Consider the following 21185-nt stretch of genomic DNA (forward strand, 5'->3'; position numbering starts at 1 on the left):
GTGATTATATTGCTTTAAACAACAATGATGAACTTGAGAACTTCTACTTTTGATGATAAAAACAACAATAATCAATTAATTAGTAGAGACAGTGGTATAATGTGACAGCATTACTGTAAATTGTCAAATTGATAAAACTAATTACTAAGTAAATATAATTATTGTGGTTGAAATTAGTTCTCCCTCTATAATTTGATCGTATATCGTATATATGTGGTGCTTTAATTGAATAATTGGCGAAATGCTTAGATATTTAGTCTACACAATTAGTTGCCTTTGTTCATTCTCTAATCTATATAAGATATTAAAGATAAGAACAGTTGCAAAAATTACAAAAAAATTACAGAAAACTCGAATACCCAGAATTGCAAACAAAGCAAACATGAAATCGAAAATCGCAAATAGGTACTGTCATTCCATCAAATAGGCAGAATTGCAAAAAATTAAAATTATAAGAAGTAAATTATAAAGTGTCTGAATTGCTATAAATCTCTACTAAAAAAATCAAAAAATGGCATAAAAAAGTGAATTTACCTTAAAACCGAAGACTTTGATACAGATTCCTGATGTTTCACCTTCGGACTCCCACAATCAAGTTCCCAAAGTTCCCAACTTTGTTCTTCGACTTCCACAATAAATTAGCCCACAAATTTTGTAAATCAAAGTTCGATTTTATTTTTTTTTGGAGAATTGGAGGATAAAAGAAATTGAATTCTTGGATATGAGTTGAGTGGATTTGAATATGAATCGCAATTCGAATAAATAGACAAAAGAATTCTTCCCGTTAAAAATTCCATTTTTGGTGGTGTTCTTGAGGGAAAGAGTAATGAAATTCAGATTTTTTTGGCTAAAATTATGGAAATGAGATAATTTTTTGAGGGAAGTTGAATGATTTCACGAGATTTTGGGGATTTTGATTTATGAAGATTGAAGAGGAGAGAGAAATGTGGAGAAGATGGGGAGATTCTTGAAACTTGCGGGTAATAGTGTGATGCAGCAGTTATACTTTTTTTTTTTTTTTTTTCCCTTCCATCTGTCAACTGAAATTGGGCCCCAAAATTTGTGAGGCCCTGTTCCACAGAACCGGTTGTACCGGTATTGGGCCGGGCCTGGTTCCATAGTGGAGACCTTATGAAGGATGCATCAATGATTTGAGCTCTTGTTCCATTTCTCACAAGAGGTAGAACTTGCTGAAATCCCCACCAAACACAATTATATTTCCCCCAAATGGCAAGTCATTTCCCATTAAATCCTTAAGTGAACGATCAACTGCTTCAAACTGATACCTATGTGTCATTGGTGCCTCATCCCATATAATAACTGAAGAATGTTTTAAAAGAATGCCGGTTTTTGAACCCTTTGTAAAGGTGCATGACGATGAGCTATCTGGTTTTAATGGTAGTTGAAAAGTTGAGTGTGAAGTTCTCCCTTGGTGCAACAATGTGGCAGCAATTCCAGAATTGCTGTTGGGATAGCTATCTCACCTCTACCTTTTATAGTACTAATATAGCTCGATACAGATATGTTTTTCCAGTACCACCGGGACCATACAAAGAAAGCACCACCATTTTTTAAAGTGATAGCATTCATCACTGTGTCATATGCATGTCGTTGATAGCATTCAACTTACCTATGCACTCGGTATCCTCAGTAGGAACTGGCACTGAGAAATACTCCTCCATCACTTCAGATAACTCGTCAATATTTTCAACAGATTCTGGTAAATTTGGCAATTCATTGTAGTCTGATATTTTTTTCCTGATAAGCGATCCAAGTCTTTAAGAAGCTTATAAGTTAGAATTTCATTTATGTTTGTCGTTGTCGAAGACGGATAATCCTCAACCAAGTGTGGGAAGAACTCATCCCACAGTGCACGTAACCCAGATGGTTGACAATATATTAAGATAGTTGCAAATAATCGTCTCAGTGCCGATGGCATTCTTACCTGACATGCTTCTCTAAGACATTGACGTATGCTTTCATCATTCTCAATAAGACCTAAGGACTCAGCTGCAGCTCTAAAGGTAGGGTGGGGTATCCCATTGACAGTCCTTAAATGATCATATGATTGGGGCCCTTTGACATGGTTTAGTAACATTCTTAGGTAAAACCTTTCAACATCCAGAGGCGAAGCTACATACAATCGACCAATTACTCTCTGCATGGTTTTCCTTCGGCGCCACTCTCGCGTGGAATTAATCCATCTATATTTTTCTGGAAATTCTCTATATAAGTAATTTCTGGCTTCAGGATCTACTGAATTCATCTTGAAAAACTCAGTCAACATTGTTTTGGAGTTCCTTGGGTCAGCCAAAATGCTTTCGATAGGCTGGTTTCCTTCGAATCTAACTTGGTGCATGTTTGGCAAGTGAACTTGCAGACGGTCTACCGACGGGTTCATCCGAGTCATTGGAAATTTGTAAAATTTCCACATAGCTTCAGGTGCACAAATCCATCTTGCATCAACGAACTGTGCAATCTCATCCCCTTTATGAACTTCCATGGAAACTCTATCAGAACCCTTATGGATGTATTTGTATAAATATTTGACACACTTAATGCTGCTGCATATCTCTACATTAATGTGACAATCATACTTATTCAACAACCACGGGTTATATGGAACTACCCACCGATTATCTACAGTTACTCGTGAATTCTCACGTAACGGTACAGGTGGAGCATCTTGATGTCGACGGTAGCTAGGATATGAGTCATTTCCTTGCTTTGTACAATTAGAGAATGACTTAGGAAATTCTGGACACCACATGGGTTGTGAATCATGTGTTTAAGAATCCTTTTATGGAGCTTTGGTTCTTGTTGTTGGTCAGGAATTTCTGCTCTCACTGTTTTATCATAATCATTTGAAGTGGCAAGCTTGTCACTTTGGACAAGAATTAGTAACATATGAACATGTGGAAGCCCTCGTTTTTGGAATTCAATCACATATACATAAGCAACTACCTTCCCGAGAACATTCCTTTCTAACACATCCTTTTTTAACTCCTTGAGTCTGGCATGAAATACCCTTGTTAGCAAGTCTGGACGATCATGAGGTTGTTGGCCAGGTAGTAATTCTGCTACTATTTTGACCACGACGGATTGCACGTCATAGTAAGGAATATGTCTGGCTTGCCAAATTTGTGCACCAAAGCCATTGCATCTTGGTATCGTTGATGCATATCTCGCGGACTCCCAACAAATGATGATAGAAGTATAGTTCTTCGTCCAACATTTTCTACATGTAGGGAAGAAAGTGCATAAAATAAGGTTCAAATAATATAGGTGTCTATATTAAAGTAAATAATTACCGGTATTATGTGAAATCATACGTGTATTGTGTTCTCCGGCATTGTATGAATCCTCTAGTCCCTTGTACAAATCTGCACGAATTGTGTCTTGGTTGAGTGCAACCCATCTCAAATTGGATGCTTGCATCTTACACAGTTGTCCACAACAAATTGTTGAGTTAAGCGGCCAACTCTTAAGACTATAGAATCAATATTCTCATTATTGAATATAAATTGGTGAAGCAGTTAGAATAATCATAATGATTAACATTGAGGATGGAGAATGGTTGTGATATTGTATGTACCTGAAACATATACGAATAAAATTCTCAGCATGTTATTCTTGCCAGTTAAAATCTGGTGTTTAAATCTCAACTGTAAGAGCCGTAAGGAAATAATAGAGGATATTGTAGTGGATCGTAATAGCTTGCAGTCTCTTTGATAGACATGAGTCGTCCAGTGACGGACTCTACCATGACATCCCTTTCTTTCAGGTTGGCAATATCATCACCTCCGACAACAACTGCTGCAACTTGAGAGGCTGAAGGCATTGAATAATTATGTTGGTTAGGAGGTTACTCTTTTATGACAAACTTGCATTCTTGTATGTCATCTCGTTGAGCAAGATGTCGGAGAGTATGGACAAAAGGATTGTGCTCGTTCAAAATATTTTTTATCCTATCAATGATTTCCACTCTTAACGTTGCATTTTCTGCATTCGATGCTCATTTTCATGCTCGGTATCATATATGTACATTTGAAGGAATCGAGGACGATCATTTGAGTTCAAAGGTAATAATCCACCAATACGATGATAAATTGAACCGTGAGCACGATATGTGTACACACCTTGCGTCGGCTAATTCATCATCTATTACGACTCCCATTGAAGTAAATGCGAAAACATGATTATACTTTCGAATGTTCAGTCTGAAATGTTCTCCATCCTCTCCTTGATCAGAATAGAGGCCCAGTAGAGCAGATGACAAAGGGAATTCAGGTAATCTGACCTTCCCACTCAAGCAACATAATTCTGATGATTGACAACTAAAAAGTTGTGCTTGACAGTGTGGACATGTTGTCACTGGAGGTAGACTGAATATGTGAACCCCATTACTCTCTTGGTAATCCCTTGCACAATTGTGATATCCACGTCGCCCGACCTTCCAAATCCTTATTCCAGAAGTTGCCGCTCCTATTGGAAGTGCTACTTTCACCAACATAGAAGTGTCGAGTCGGCATGTTACTTTCAGTTGCAATCCCATAATTATTGTTGGCATTAATGTCAAACAATAGTTGCACTGCGTAAGAGATCGTATAAATTAATTGAGTAACGAAATTTTAGGCAAATGTTTATGTCTAGTTTAGATACATATGATTATGTCTTCCATGATCATGTGTGACATGACTTTGGTGATTAGTGATGTCTACCATAGGCATCCTTATATTTGAAGAGGTAGGTACATCACGTTGATTCACAGTCTGACGTTGTCTTTCAGTGGTGGGCGAGTCAAATTGAATGTGCAAAGGTGTTACACTATCATCTTCTCGTCTAGCTCGCCTTCTTGCAATTTCAGAATCTCTTTGTTCAGGGGTCATTAAATTTCTTCGTATCCTTTTATTTTCCATCCATCTAATCCTACGTTCTTGAGTAATTTGCAATTCGAAGTCGTCCATTCTAAAATCTATATCGTATCAGATGTAATATTTTTAGTATATTCTAAACATAAGAGTCTACATGAAGCACTACTTTTAAAAAAAGAGATTAACTCGAACTAATTAGCCATCTTTCATGGCTAGAAGAAGATCACATCCTAGAAACAAACAAAAAGTAAGCTATTATTATACATTAACCCATAAATCGAGTTTGAATTCTCTTCAACTATTATCAGTTTATCATCCATATTAGAAATTATAAAAAAAACCACCCTATATAAAAAATTAAAATATCTCTATTGTCCTTTTCCTTTCACTTTGTCCTTTCTCCTAACTTAAAATCTCCATAAAGAGACAACCCAAAATTAAATCCTAACTTATAATCAACCTCCAATAAAATTCAAGGCTTTAAATCTTAACTGACAAAGTCCATAACCGACGTTATCTTTAGGGCTTATTCTCCCCAGCTTATTTTCAGTTCAGTTCAGTTCAGCTCCAATCAGTTAAGTTAAGTTCAGTTCAGTTCAGCTCCATTCTTTTATAACCATTTTGTTAAATATTATTAAGTTTGTATCTAAGTTCATTTTTAGGCATAACTATTATTATTATTATTATTATTATTATTATTGAATTAAGTACAGTAGAATTTTTGAATTAAGTACTACTAACTATTATATACTACTAATTTTATCTTGTACTCCCTCCGTTTCCTAAAGATCTTCCCTCTTTCCGTTTAAGGGTGTTTCCAAAAGATCTACCCTCTTTTGCTTTATTCCTTATTTGGCAAAACAAATTTTCCTATTTACCCTCTCATGTCACTATCATATGGTCCACCATTATATTATTAATTCAATTTTACTCCCTTTCTCTCTCCTACTTTAACCCCTTTTTATTTGTTTATTTATCTTAACCCCTTTCTCTCTCCTACTTTACTCACACCATGCCCCACATAACTTGATTTTCCTTGGTATCTGTAGGAACAGTAAGTGAGAAGATCTTTAGAAAACGGAGGGAGTACGTGTAAAACAACTAACATATATTAAGTACTACTAACTATTATATACTACTAATTTTATCTTGTACGTGCAAAACAACAAACATATATTAAGTACTACTAACTACTCCCTCCGTTTTTTTTAGATGTAACATTGAACTTTTCACATTTGCCGAGGCACAACTTTGACCGATAATATCTCCAATTGTATAAAAGTAAAAATTATAAAATATATATTTGGAAAGTGTATACCGTGACGAATCAAACAAGATCCCACATGACTATATTTTTTCTTATGTATAAATAACAATTAGTGATCAAAGTGTATTTGATGAATAGTGCCCAAAGTCAATATGTTACATCTAAAAAAACGGAGGGAGTATTATATATTACTAATTTTTATCTTGTACGTGCAAAACAACTAACATATATTAAGGGCCTGTTCTCTTCGGCATAAAACAGCTGAAATGAACTGATCTGAACTGAACTGAACTGAAATGAATAGTGATATGTGAGAGTAAAAGTATTGTCAAGAGCTGAACTGAACTGGTTCGAACTGAACTGATCTGAATTGAACTGAACTGAAAATAAGCTGAGGAGAACATGCCCAAGTACTACTAACTAAGAAACAAAGCTTCTTCAATTTATTATACTTCTACAAATAAAATTCTAGTGTCTTCTACTACCTTTTTGTAACCCCACGTTTCTAAACCAACCACACACCCTTCAGGCCTTCTCTCTCCTCCTCCCTCACTTCCATCTTATTTAATTTCTTCTCGCTCACCATCTCCAAGCATCGTTATCATCATCATCAAGCTTGGTTTTTAATCCCCTCAAAAAACTAATCATCATCATCAACCTTTCTTTGTTATCATCTTCATCAAGATCTAATCATCTGATTTCATCTTTTTTGAAGGAAACCCCCTACCCAGTTCATTCTTTCTCTCCTCTCACTGTGTAATTTCACTACTTTTGAAGGAACTCACTATCCTGTTCATCAAACTACGCATTATACAATAACAAAATCAACCATTTCAAGTATTAAGCATGCGCAGCAGTAGATCTAATTCATCAAAAAGAAACTTTTGAAGGAACACAATTCATGAGAAATCCATTAGTCGTTTGATCCCACTTTTGAAGGAAGCAAACCAACTTCAGTTTTTTCTTGGGTCGATTTTATCTCAAAGAAAGGTAATTCGCAAATTAATTTAATTTTTGTTTTAATCCGAAAAGTATAAATCAATCCTTCCAAAATTTAATACGAAATAAAGTATAAATCTTTTTCAATTTTTTTCCCCTTGCCTAACATCTAAATTATGATTTCACAAACTTAAATTTGAAATTTTCTGTCAGAGTTTGATATTGGATTTTTTTTGAAATAACAAAAATCGTTACTTTTATCTTGTTTTCTGATTTAACATGAAAATAAATTAAAGTTAAATTGTATAAAAGCCCTTTTTTTTTTTCTGAAAATGGTGCTTAATTTCACTGTTTGTTTTTTTTGAAATAAAAAAAATCGTTACTTTTATCATGAAAATTATATCTTAACATGAAATAACAAAAGTCGTTGTTTTTTTTTTAATTAACGAAAATCGTTAATTTCATTGATTTAACATGAATTTTTTTTGAAATAACAAACAAACGTTACTTTTATCTTGGTGCTTAATTTCACTGTTTTTTTTTTTTTTGCGCAAAATAATCTATTTTTTTTTTGAAAATGGTTTTAGCAAATTAATGTAATTTTTTATCCGAAAATTGATTTTTGCAAAAGTCGTTGGCGAAAAGTTTTATTATCACCCTTGTTTCTGTTAGTCGACTACATAACAATTGCTATTGTTTTTTCAACTAATTTAAAATAAATTGCAAGATTCAAAGAATTGTGTACCTTTTTGGAAGTTTGCAAATCGTCGATGGACAAATGTGTGATATCCCCGTTGTAATTTTATGTTTTTTTTTACAGATTGTTATGCATATCGTGTATAAGTAAAGAATTTTGGGAGTTTTTGTGAACAATTGTAAGTAAATTTTGTGAATGTTTTTTATCTATTGAGACCGTACTATAAGTGACTAGCATTTTTTGCACGCGATGCGTGCTTGGATTTTTTTTGAAAACAAAAATTCAATTTTTTTCGACATATGTAAAAGTCAAAATTTGAACATTAGACATACAAAGTATAATTGTTTTTATTTACAAAATTTAATTGGTTTAGTCTCTGTCACTTAAATCTCTCACTAGTCTTTTTTTTTTTTTACTTTTCAAGGTCAAAATTCTATGAACAAAATAGAAATTTTATTGAATTTATCTCTGATGTCTAATATTATAATTTTTTAGTTGATTTTGAATTAAGTAGACTACTTCATATATTGTGAAGAAAGTGGACACTTGGATTTCAAGTCAAATTTTTGTGAGTATGTATCGACATTGTAGTGTATTGGTTGTAGTTTGTAAGTTAACCTTTTGGTTTTTGTAAAGTTTCATCATTTGAGTGATTTGTGTAATGTAAATTATACAATTCTATGATTTTAGTTGACTTGTGAGTGATTGTTATAATTTTATTTTCAGTATTTTTATTTGAATCTCCCTTTGGTTTGTAAGTGGATTTGTAATTTAGAAAGGAAAAGGGATAAAATAGTCTCTTCATTCGGGGACACCATAGCTCCCCTTTCCCTTATATAATAGAGATATGTTGTACTTTAATTCTTGAATGATATTTTACATAAACCTTTTTACCATGATAATTAATCACTATAATATAATAGAAAGACATAGGTCCAAATTTATGTAGGAGTTTTATTATATATAGGAAACACGTGAAAAAGTAAATAATTTTTTTTCCTCGTCTAACTTCTAAATTATAATTTCACTACAAATACACCTCAGTTTTTTTTCCTTGTCTAACTTCTAAATTTTGTTTGCACACATTGATATTTAAAAATTTCCATCATTTCAAATTTGGTCCTTTTCTAAATTTAAACACTTTTAGCTTCAATTATATTTGAAATAAAATTTTAATTTTTTCATACACAATTTGATATTGGAATTTTTTTTTAGAAAAACAAAAATCGTTACCTTTTGCAAATTAATTTAGTTTTTTTTTTTTTTCTGAAAATGGATTTTTGAAATTGTTTGCAAAAAGTTTGATATATTTTGTTTTTCAAAATTTATTTCTGAACATGGATTTTTTGCAAAAGTTTTGGGCAAAATTTAAATATTGGCATTTTTTTCTAGAAAAAAGTAAATTTGTTTTATATGAAAATGAATTAAATTTAAGTCTGATTGTATAAAAGCCCTTTTGAACTCATTGTTGTCATCTCCGTTTTTTTAATTACATAACAGTCAACTAATTTCCTATTGTTTATTTCAACTAATGTGAAATAATTTGGAAGTTCACAAATTATGCCGATGGATGAATGTGTGATATCACCGTCAAAATCTTATGTTTTTCTCAAACTTGTGTTTATAGGTAACTTTTGTGAGTATTTGTAAGTAAATTTTTGTAGTAAATGTTTTTTTTATGTATTGATGTTCTAGATTATTAGTTTTACTTTGTATGTTAATTTTAAGCTTTAATAAAGTTTTTTGATTATTTGAATGATTTGCAACATGATTTTCTTAATTGTATGAGTGATTTGTAAAGTTTATTCTTTTAAGTGATTTGTGAGTGATTTGTGAGTGAGTGTTGTAAATTAATTTTCGGTATTTTTTTTGAGTCTCGATTTTAATTTTGAGATTCCTTTTGTAATTTAGAAAGGGAAGGGGGGCAAAATAGTCATTTCAAAAGAGGACACCATAGCTCCCCCTTCCCTTATCATCATATATTATAATATTAAAGCAAGAAAACTTCTGTCCTATGTGGCAAGCTATTACCCTTCCTCTACTCTCCTTCACCCTCAATTTCCCAATGTCTCTTTCAATACGCCATGTGGCCAAATTTTCTGCCTCCTCTTTGCTTTGATTTATTGCCTTAATTGATGCCTAAAAAAATTCTGTATATTCGTCCTTGCTAATTAATTAATGCATAAATACTGTAATAAAATTCTTCCTTTTTCCATCCCTTAATTAGAGGAATTGTATCAAATCCATTTAAAACTTTCCCTAACTTCGAAGATTTATCCCTTTTCGGCTATCAAAGATTAATTCTTCACCTTTCTTCAAAAAAGTAAAAATAAAAAAGACCAAAGCAGTAGAACATCAACGACAATTCATCAGTGCAGTGAGATGATGGTGGTCCGACAATCGGAGAGCCGAGAAACGCCACCGGCAGAAGCAACAACTTCTTTTTATTTGTTGTAATCAGCAGATCAATCAATCCTTGGAGTATATAGTTGAGAAATCAAAAAAAAAAATCTTTCATTATAATGATGAATTTGCAATCATCATCTTCAACCCAAAACCATCACGTTTGTAGTAGTTGATGTCTTCGAAATTTTTTCACCATTATTGCAAAAAATATCTTGATTTATTTCTTGAAATCTCCATGATATTTTTTAAAAGGATAAATAAGAATGAGATAGAAAGATTTTGGATTATTGGGAGTTTGGGTTAGTTAGGTTAAAGAGTTCTATAGATGTTGAAGAGGAAAGTGAGGAGGTTTTCTTATTCTATAGATAAAAAGATGTTGAAGATGTCGTATGGATTAATACTATTAAGTCATAATTTTCTTATTGTAACATTTTTTTTTTAAATTACGACTTAATATTTGACCCCCACGACTTAATATCAACAACATTTTATCTACTATATAATTATTTAATATAAATACTTTTCGATAAATTTAAAATTTGAAAATATAAAATATTTATTTAAATACTTTTTGATACATTTCATATAAATTTAAAATTTTATAATACGTTCCTTAGAATATAAATACTTTTCAATATTCTATATATTTCGTATAATTATAGAGATTGGCAGAAATTGTAGATAAATTAGGAGAGAAATAAGGAGATAATTTGGGTAACATGAGTGAACTCATAATAATAATTTTGAAGTCATGATAGAATAACGTATAATCAAGCGAGTGTAATTAAATGTGTACATTCTATAATTATTTTAACATATTTATCATATTTTCATAAATAATGTATAACAATATTTTGAAATCAGGAGCAAAATTGACAATAAATTAGCCTTAATCAATCCTTGGAGTATATAATTGAGAAATTAAAAAAAAAGATCTTTCATTATAATGATGAATTTGCAATCATAATCTTCAACCCAAAAGCATCACGTCTGCAGTACCTGATGTCTTCTAATTTTTTTTACCATTATTGCAATAAATATCTTGATTTATTTCTTGAAATCTCCATGATAATTTTTAAAAGGATAAATAAGAATGAGATAAATAAGAATTAAAAAACTATTGTTGGCTTAATGTATTCTAAAATCGTTTGTAGGAAGAAATTAATGAATTAAGGTTAATGATGGGCCATTGGAGTCACTTGGGGTAGTCTTTGGGAGGCGAAAAGTAGAGTGGGAAACCTGTATAATACTCATTCCGATCCGTCTGATGGAATGGGGAATAAGGTATGACATAATACATTATCGAAATTGTGGTAATTCAGGTAGCAACGGGAAGGTATTTAGGCGAAAAGTAAAGCGGGGAAACCCCGTAATCGTATGATACTTATTCTGTCAGATGGAATGGGGAATAAGGTATGATATAATATATCATCGAAATTGTGGTCATTTCAGGTAGCAATGGGGAATAAGGTATTTATACACCGTATGGTACTCATTCCGTTAGATGGAATAAAATTTCATATGAGGTTTTGAAAAAGGCTTTTTTTTGTTGGCTGTGTGTTAAAATTCAAGGACAATCTTTATCGCATAATAGATTTGTATCTCCCGAGACCAATTATTAGTCATGGCCAATTTAATGTTGCCATTTCACAGTCACGAGTAAAAATTGTTTAATACTACTAATTTATGAGAAAGAACATGGGAATTCTAATACTTTAAGGCCATTTCAAGGAAAAAAAATGAAGACAGTAATGTGGAGAGGGTTTCTGAGACAATTGACCTCCTCACTAGAATTGGGATGAAGACAAAGTTCGTGTAAATCTCTTTCTTTTGTGGCGGTTGAGATCCTTAATTTACCTATGCCATCTCAACCTTAAATGATGGCTTTGTGTGGAGCTACACCAAAATTGGTAAGTATTTTATTAAATTAGACCATCACTCTATTAATTTATTTTAAGAATTCCCATGCAGATGTTGTTGGCGGTTTTAATTTATCCGGAGTGTGGAAGAAAATTTGGAATTCCAATGTTCCTCCAAAGGTGTTATTGGCTTTTGCTTATGATGATGTAGTTGCTTTTGACTATGTTATACTTCCTCCGTTGTTTTTCTACTGTAAAAATTGAGTTTCACACTTGCCAATGCACACTTTGACTATTAACGTCTTTAATTACTTTTTAGTAAAAATTACACAAATTTTGAAACACTTGAAAGCATATATATCGAGACGAATCTAACAAGATCTCACATGACTATTTTTTTTCTTACATAAAAACCACAATAAATAATAAAAGGGTGGTGAATGAATAGTGTAAAAATCTCATTGTTGCAATAGAAAAAGAAAGGAGGAAGTAGCTTCTTAATAAAATCTGTTTTGCCCTAAAAAAAGTCTTCCAAAATATATGAGTATCATGTATCTGCTAAACAACTTTAAAATGTATATAAAGGTGTATTTCTCTTAAACACAAAGTTTCTTTTAGCAAGTAGACGTAATATATAAACATTCTTATTATACTAAAAAGTTCCCGTGCATTATGCACGGGTCCAAAACCTAGTATAATAGAGATTTGTGAATTAATTTTGTGAGTTTTTAGAACAATGGTTTGTAAGTTAATTTTTAGTTTTTTTTGTAAAGTTAAGTGATTTGTGTGATTTCTTCAACGTGATTTTCTCAATTTGTTTGCTGATATAAGTGACTTGTGAGTGATATAAGTGATTTGCGTAATATTTGTAAAGTTTCCTGATAATATTTGTGACTGAATGATTTTCTCAATGTCTAATTTCCGTGACTTTGTTTGAAGTAATAGAGATTTGTAATTTGGAAAGGGGAAGGGAGGCAAAATAGTCAGTTCAAAAAAGGATACCATAGGTCCCCCTTCCCTTATGTAATAGAGATACTGATTTTTGATAGTTGTTGAAATCTATTGATTTCATGATTTCATCCCATTCTCTAGTTCACGTGTGCGTCAACCTGTGTGAATAAAGATTTGAATTTGTCAAATTATATGATAGTTAAGAGTACTATTTTCACTCATCAATCTCCTATTTATGTTTTGATTTATTGATGTTTGGTACTCACCGTGTGGCGCTTCCAGCTATGCGTGCTTGCTGGCTGTAGCTAGCTGGTGCGTTTTTTTTTTTACTTATTTCAAAGCTGCAAATGATGCGGTTGTTCAGAAAAACCGAGGCATATGTACTCACAAATGCTGAGGTTTTTCTCAACCGAAGCATTTGACCTTCTTTTGCCAGTTAAAAAGCTCAAATGCACCGGTTTTAGACACAACCGTAGCATTTGATATATGCTCAAATGTTCGTATGACGTCTGCTACGGTCTACGGGTCAAATACGGAGCATTTGTATGATTTTTAACCGGAGCATTTGATGTTTTTTCACTAGTGTGTCTAGATAAATCTAGTATGTTAAATTGTCTTTTCACCAAATCTCCCATTTTTTACTACAAACATGTAAATATTTGAAATTAGTAAATGATAATAAATCATACATATTATCTCCCCTTGATTTATATCATTATAATAATATATAAAAAAAAGAAAAAATACGAAAATAGCGTGCAACATTTATGAAGCCAAATAAATATGAGAAAATGCCAAAAAAAATGAGTGAAAAAATAAATAAATTACTAAATGCACTTAAAGATAAAAAAATGATTTTCATGTGCATTTTTCGGAAGAGATAAATTTTTTTTTGTCTCCTACTTGTGTATTAGGAGATATATCTTTAATGCCATGATAAAGAAAAAAAATGGACTACAAGGAATAAGTAGAGCCTTATTTTATCAAAATCCTCCTCAAAAGAAGAAGATGAGGGTGGAGGACGATTGTCATCGACGTGGAACATGATCGCCGAAAGATTGGGAAAGAAAAAAAAATTGCGAGTTCAGATAGAAGTTGGAAGAAGATAAGGAATGGATGGTAAAAATGGATATGGGTAATTCACTTTTATAGAGGGTTAACTGTGCAGTTCGCCTATAGTTAAAAAATATACAATATTGGCAAACATATATTAGAGCAATATATATGTACTAAGTTGGTCAACTATTATGCATGTTGGTAAAATGATGATATAATATATGTAACTACAAGTGAGGTAAAAAAAGGAGATAGTAATATATAATGGTGCTCTCAATGCTTGTTTCCTGCATACATAGAACATCATTTTACATATAAGAGCTAATAATTTAATCACTTCACTAGGCCGTCCATATAAGCGAAAATTAGCTGTATATATAGGTAATTCAAGAGCAAAAAAATAACGTAAAATAAGATGTCCTTGTTATCCATGAAGGTGATGTTATTCACACTAGTGGGAAAAACCTGATATATATGAAACAAGTTAACTGACCCAATCATTTATCTTACCACATTAGTTAAAATTAATTGATTCGGTATTTTACTAAATTGGATCAGTTAGTTCGAGTTTTGATAGCCGAAATAAGCGTGGCCCAAATGAAAGTAATGCTCACAATCCACTTGATTGATTTTTTTAGCACACAAAACCCTAATCATTCTTTCCCTTTCTCATCCACAAAACCCTATCCCTTAAAGCAAGTACATTAATCGGTCTGATTCTTGCATCTTTTTTTCGAGTTAAGATACCCAACCCATAGAATGAAATATCATATTTAATACCTTTTTCAGATTGATGGGACAAACATATCGAGTATTATGGGACATAACTTTTAAAATAATCTCTATTATATAAGTCAAGAAATGAGGTGTGGTGTCCCCCTGACTATAATACCCTCTAATAAATTCAAGCAACTTTTTTTTCAAAAAAATTTTAAAAATTGAGAATTAATGCAACTTGCCATATGAAATAAGTTAAAAATGGAATATGCAATTAATATTAATAACTTGACAAAATAGAATAACGCAATCGATTTACGAAATTAATTAGATACTTTTATCAAAAAAGTTAGCGATATATCCTGAAAACATAATATTTCGTATTTACAAAATTCAAACATTATGGTTCATTAACATTTACAATCGTTAAAGAACTATAGTAAAGCCATTGACAAGGAATTATTAAATCGTCGACTAAATTTTTCGGTGACGGCATGGAAAAGATAAAAATCGGTCACCTTCAATTTTAAAAGATAATAACATCTACAAAAGTACCTCTTTAATTTACATCACTACCAAAATAAATTTAGATTAAAAAAAATATGTCCATTCGTACACAAGGTTGTTGACGCATGCATCGCGTGCATACACGACTATTTGAATGTAATGTTGGGTCTCCTCAATAATCGTGGGATATATTGTGGGATGTAAGTTATCATATCTTTAGATGAAATTCTTAAATATATGTCGTAATTTTTTTTCTCCCCATAAAAACTAAAAAAATATTGTAAATCAGTGGTTAGTATGTTTGTATTTGAAATAAGAGTTTGCGTGTTCAGTCTTCACACATATATTTTTGGAAAAATTGAGCTCAACACCCTGAACTATAGGGCGGGTGCTCCAAACAGCCAAAACACCCCAAAGTACAGATCTAGGTGTAGTTCGTACCATAAATGAGGTCGATGCCCATAATGCTCACCACATCATCTCCCCTTTCTTATTTTCTTCTTTTTAACACTATTTTTTTTTACTTAAACATAAAAAAGACGCATGCCGACATTCATTTTCTCCTACCTTAATTGATGAATAAGACTTTCTTCCCAAATTCCCTCTTACTTCCCAAATTTCCTCTTTCTTCCCAAATGTATCCTAAATTCTTAAAGAGTGAAATCCGCATAACAATAATGAGCTCATCTTCATCATCAAATTTCAAGAAGAATTCAGATACCAGTTTAGGTAATGGTACGGTATATTGTCGACGTCGATTGCCTGCATTAGTCCAAACTAATTGGAAGTTCAACCACAATCAAGAAAAATGCTTTTATGACTGCCCAATATCTAGCGCCCGACTTATAGCGGGTGAGAATTTCGATCACCGACCTCATTTATGGTATGGACTGCACCCATGTCCATACTTTGGGGTGCTCTGGCTATGAATCGTAGTTGGAGTTGTTTGGTGCACCCGCACGCACTATAGTTAAGGGTGTTGAGACTAGTTTTACCTATATTTTTTATTGATTACTTTGTATCATTTGCTTGAGAGTGAGAGGTATATGTGGCAGTATATCATTTGTTTGCTTTAAGTTTGAGACATATATATAGATCTCTCTTCACCAGCAGATGATTCAGTTTGATGAACCGTTTGTTTTCTCGAACATTCATAAATTTGTTCATCCATGAACATGTAATTTATCCATAATTATTCAAAATGAAATAAAGTTAATGTTTGGTTCATTATTAAAAGACAAAATTTGCCTTAATACCACCAATTATGGAGAGGGTGTATCCAATACCACCAACTTTGACTAGTAGCCAAAACACCTCATACTATTGGCATGGTTGCAACGAGTGTTATAAATGAAGTCGCAGCTAACTTTTTCTTAATGATGGCAAAGTATCCATGTTAATTTTTTCCCATTTTACCCTTTTCTTTCATTTATGCTATTTTTCATTGATTAGAAGTCTAAATCACGTGAACATGTATCGAAAAAAGTTAGGTTTGACATCATTTATGACACTCGCTGCACCCATGTCAATAGTTTGTGGTGTTCTGGCTACTAGTCAAAGTTGGTAACGTTAGGTGCACCAGCGCCATTGTTTATGGTGTTAAGACTAATTTTACCTTATTAAAAATGTTCTCACTATGTAATTTCCCTCTCTGCCAACTTGCAAGGTGACTTCATCTCACCTAAAAAAAATATTAGTATTTGAGATGATCTTTATGTATTCCACATGACGAATTTTATAATTCAACCTTTTTAGTCATCATGACGAACTCTGAAACTTTTATACATAGTTTTATTTTCAGATTCGTAAGTTGAAATACTTGCAAGGATGGGAAAAATTGGGAATACCTCTTGCTAGATGCAAAAACTGAAGGACCTATAAGATCAAAAGTGATGTCAATATTACCACTAAACTATTACCTGCTAATTAAACGTGTGAAGTTTCCTTAGTGTGTGAAATTAGGTAAGCTTGTTTGAGGTATTTGAGAAAGTTTGCTGGACATTGAACACCAGAGCCCCAGCATATCTTGTCTACTATACATCCAAATTCAAGGTAAACTTTTTCCGTGTTTACTCATCTTGCAGAATTTATGCTCATTTCAAAGAACAAATAAATGCTTATTTCTAGGTACCCTTAAATGCATGTAAGAATTATGGAAAGTTCTGACATGAGCTTGAAGATCTTGAAATTATTCCCGCATAATATAGGAGTTGGAATCTTGGAAACACTAGAAGCTTAATCGAACACTCCTAATTAAACATTTGACATTATTACAAAAGAAGAAAAGACCAAGACTATTTCATCATTGTGAAAATAAACAGATGCTAAATGCAGAATTCTACAAAAATAGAAAAATAAATCCCCAGATTTTCCACCTATTCTACTCTAGTCACACATTCACACTGGATTAGATCAGATCCGACCAGATCATACTAGAAGAAGTTATTAAATTTCAAAAAAAAAAAAAAAATTACTCAGAAGAAGTTATTAAACCTGTTGAGCCAAACCTTGGAGTTCCTTAACTAAATTTGCAACATATCTAGATTCAATCTCTTCATTCAGGAAAAAATTTCTCCATTTGATATGATTCTCTCTAATAGATTTACATAGTTCATTTTCAGTATCCAACATAACTATCTTTATTGCTTCCAAAATATCTTGTTTCCCAAAAAACCCATCTTCATCTCTTCTATTAACCTCCACCCCAACCTTCAGATCTCCACTAAACAGCTTGGAATTCAGAAACTGATCACCCTTTTGTGGCACAAATGCTAATTGACAATCGTTCACAATACCCTCTATCACAGAGCTAAACCCTGAATGATTAAGATAGCACCCTACACTTTTGTGTGCTAAAATGTGCTGTTGTTGCACCCATCCTGTATGCACAACTCCTCTATCTTTGATTCTCTCCCTAAAATTTTCTGGCAATGAGTCTTCTAACTTATTTGTTGCATCAATGCTCCGTGTTCCGAAATTCAAAACCAAAAAAAAGGGCAAACCAGTGAGCTCTAACCCAAGTGTAAGCTCCTTAATCTGATCATCATTCAAGTATGTTTCACTTCCAAAATTGCAAAATATGACTGATTTTTCAGGGAATTTACCTAACCAACTTTCCCATTTTTTATCTAGTGCACCAGTAGGTGGTAAAGGAACAGCTGGGCCAGCTGAAAACAGGGGTTTTTCTAACCGAGTTTTTAAGTAATTTAAGTATGGACCTTCTACTTCAGTGCAAGACTTATAGATTGTAGCATCACAGGTATTTATAAAACCCATTATTCTTTCGAAAGCGGGTGGTCCTCCATTGAAACTCTTGTAAAGGTACAGGAAATCTCGAGCTTGGAAAGTTTTCATGGCGGTAATTGAGGTTTCAGGGTACTCTTGAGGAGGCTTCATTAAATCCTCGAGCGCGGGTGGTATGTTAGGATCGATCATTCTTGAAGGGATAGTAAGATATGAATTAGCAACAGCAGAAAATACACTGAAATTAACTGCTTTTACGCTGAGTTCAGAAGCTAATGAAGGCAGCCAGTAGTGTGCAAAATCAAAGAGAATGATATGTGGTTTGAGTTGAGATAACAGAGTTTTAACTTGAGGTTGCATTTGATCAAGTGCAACTTTGAGGAGCTCAGCAGTTTGAGATGTTAAGTCTGAGCTGCTGTCAAAGTTAGGGGAGAGTCCTACAATTGGAGGGATAGTAAGGGAGATGAGTTGATTGGAAGCAGATAGATTAAGGGAAGATTCGATTCGCCGGATGTTTCCAGGTATTGAGAAGAAAGAGATTTGGATGTTATGGGAGGAGAGCTTATTAGAAAGTTGGATAAATGGGTTTATATGACCATATGCAAACCATGGAAACATAGCAATATGAAGCTTGGTTGACTCTTTGCTTGAATCTTCTTCCATATCTTTAACTTTGTGTTTTTTGTGTTTTGGGAATTGGGAGTGGTTATGGTTTTATGTTTTGTATCACCGTCGTATATATATATGAGGAGAAATTGCTAGTTTCTAATGGCTAGGAACAATTTTGGTAGTAGAGTTTTACATGTCTATTTTTCTTTAATGGCTAGGAACAATTTTGGTAGTAGAGTTTTACATGTCTATTTTTTTTTAAATACAATGAATATCTCTTGTAAGTGGGTGGGAGACTCGGCATTCATTCCATTTTATAAGAGGCAATAATCAAACTTGTGTCACAAGCATTGTTGTTAAAATCCCGATCCAGATCTTACGATTCTACGATTTTACGATCCTGGAGGACCTCACCGATCCCGATCCTACGTAGAATCTTAATTTTGTAGGATCTTTCGATCCTTCCCAACAAAAAAAAAATCACATGGTAGGATCTTAACACGATTCTACGATCCTACGACTCTACGATCCGATCCTACCGTATAAAAATCATAAAGTAATTTCACATATTATATTTCTCCTATTAGATTTTAGTCGCATGTTACTTCAATCTTATACTATTGAAAAACTATCATCATTTGCTAATTAAAAAGTTCATTATTAATATGTGTAAATTTTTAACATGATGTTCTCACCATATTTAAGTGTAATTATCTCTACTTCACCGAATCGTAGGATCTTACGATCCTACGATTCGATCCCACCGATTCGATTCTACCAACCCCTACGATCCAAAGTAGGATCCCGATCCTAATAACATTGGTCACAAGGATTTAAAAAGGGCTTCCAACTAATTATGCTAACTTTAATTATTTTTTACAATGTATATTTAACAATGTTATGTTCCGAATTGTTAGGTACCAAAATAACACCGATGATTACTATAATTTGCATGTAATTGGGGGGAAGAAAAATTTTATAATCCATCAAGATTAACATCTCATAGTCTTCTCGTGAGTTATGGTTGATGCTGAGATTGTGGAAATGTTAGGTATAACTTAGAAGTGTATTGGTACTTGGTAGGTTAGGTTTGTGTCTTCTATCTTGCCAATTGCTATATTGCATCCGTAATCAAGCAAGGCTTGGCCTAGTAGTAAATGTTTGGTCTTATGACTTTAATGTCATGGGATTATGTTCTAAGAAGGGCTATTTGAGGTGAGGTTTCCCTTACCACCCTCTCCCTCCAAGGAGTCTCACCTGCAAACCTGGCTGGTTATACTTGTGCGAGGTGTCAGTTTAATCGTGTTCTTCATCTTACCAACTTAAAAACAATATCGGTTCCGTAATACTTCCTCTGTTTATAATCTCATTTAAAAATACTAACAATGTGTGACTGTTGGAAATTGAAAACATGACCTTTAAAATAAAATGTGAGAGTTTAACAATCAATCCACTACAATTTCAATATTTAATGTTCCAAAGTAAACATAATAAAATCTTATCACTAGGGGAAAAAAAAGGAAGGGTTGCGTATTCTTCATAACGCAACCCTTCAGAGAGAAGGGATGCGTTTGACAAAAAAATGCATCCCTTCTTACAGTTAGAAGGGATGCGTTTGTTGGAAAAGCGCAGCCCTTCAGGGAGAAGGGTTGCGCTTGTCTAAAAAACGCAGCCCTTCTCCCTGTAAGAAGAGCTGTATTTTTTAGACAAGCACAACCCTTCCTGGTATTTTTTTTTATTCTAAAATTGCGCACATACACAGTAGTACGCACAATTCTTCCTTTCCCTCTCTTAGAAAAATTTAACGCACCAAAAAGCTCGAGAAAAGCCCTAATTTAACGCACCACCACCACCTTGCGCACCACATTGAACCACCACTGCTGCATTACCACCACTGCTGCACCACCACTGCTGCCCACCACCTTAATTCGAGTGGGTTTACGCACCACTGCTGCCCACCACTGCTCCACCACCACCTTGCGCCTGAAAAACATAGACAAGTCTTTTGGTCTCTAACACTTTTATTAAGTTAATAATATTCTTTTACCCAAATTTTATTG

The 21185-nt window shown here is 33.1% G+C and overlaps 1 protein-coding gene across 1 annotated transcript; it reads right to left on the bottom strand.

The window, feature by feature from the left end:
- Window positions 1-17441: 17441 nt before the first annotated feature.
- On the bottom strand, window positions 17442-19443 carry LOC104908787 (anthocyanidin-3-O-glucoside rhamnosyltransferase). The gene has a single exon (XM_010697937.4). It carries the CDS (start codon window positions 19177-19179, stop codon window positions 17761-17763), a length of 1419 nt encoding a protein of 472 aa, XP_010696239.2. The 5' UTR covers window positions 19180-19443; the 3' UTR covers window positions 17442-17760.
- Between the last annotated feature and the right edge of the window lie 1742 nt (window positions 19444-21185).

Source organism: Beta vulgaris, chromosome 7, assembly GCF_026745355.1.
Source record: "Beta vulgaris subsp. vulgaris cultivar EL10 chromosome 7, EL10.2, whole genome shotgun sequence".
Taxonomy (NCBI): Eukaryota; Viridiplantae; Streptophyta; class Magnoliopsida; order Caryophyllales; family Amaranthaceae; genus Beta; species Beta vulgaris.

What these genes read in the sequence shown, in the direction of transcription:
- LOC104908787 (XM_010697937.4), bottom strand. Translation starts at nt 19,179, where the DNA reads ATGGAAGAAGATTCAAGCAAAGAGTCAACCAAGCTTCATATTGCTATG.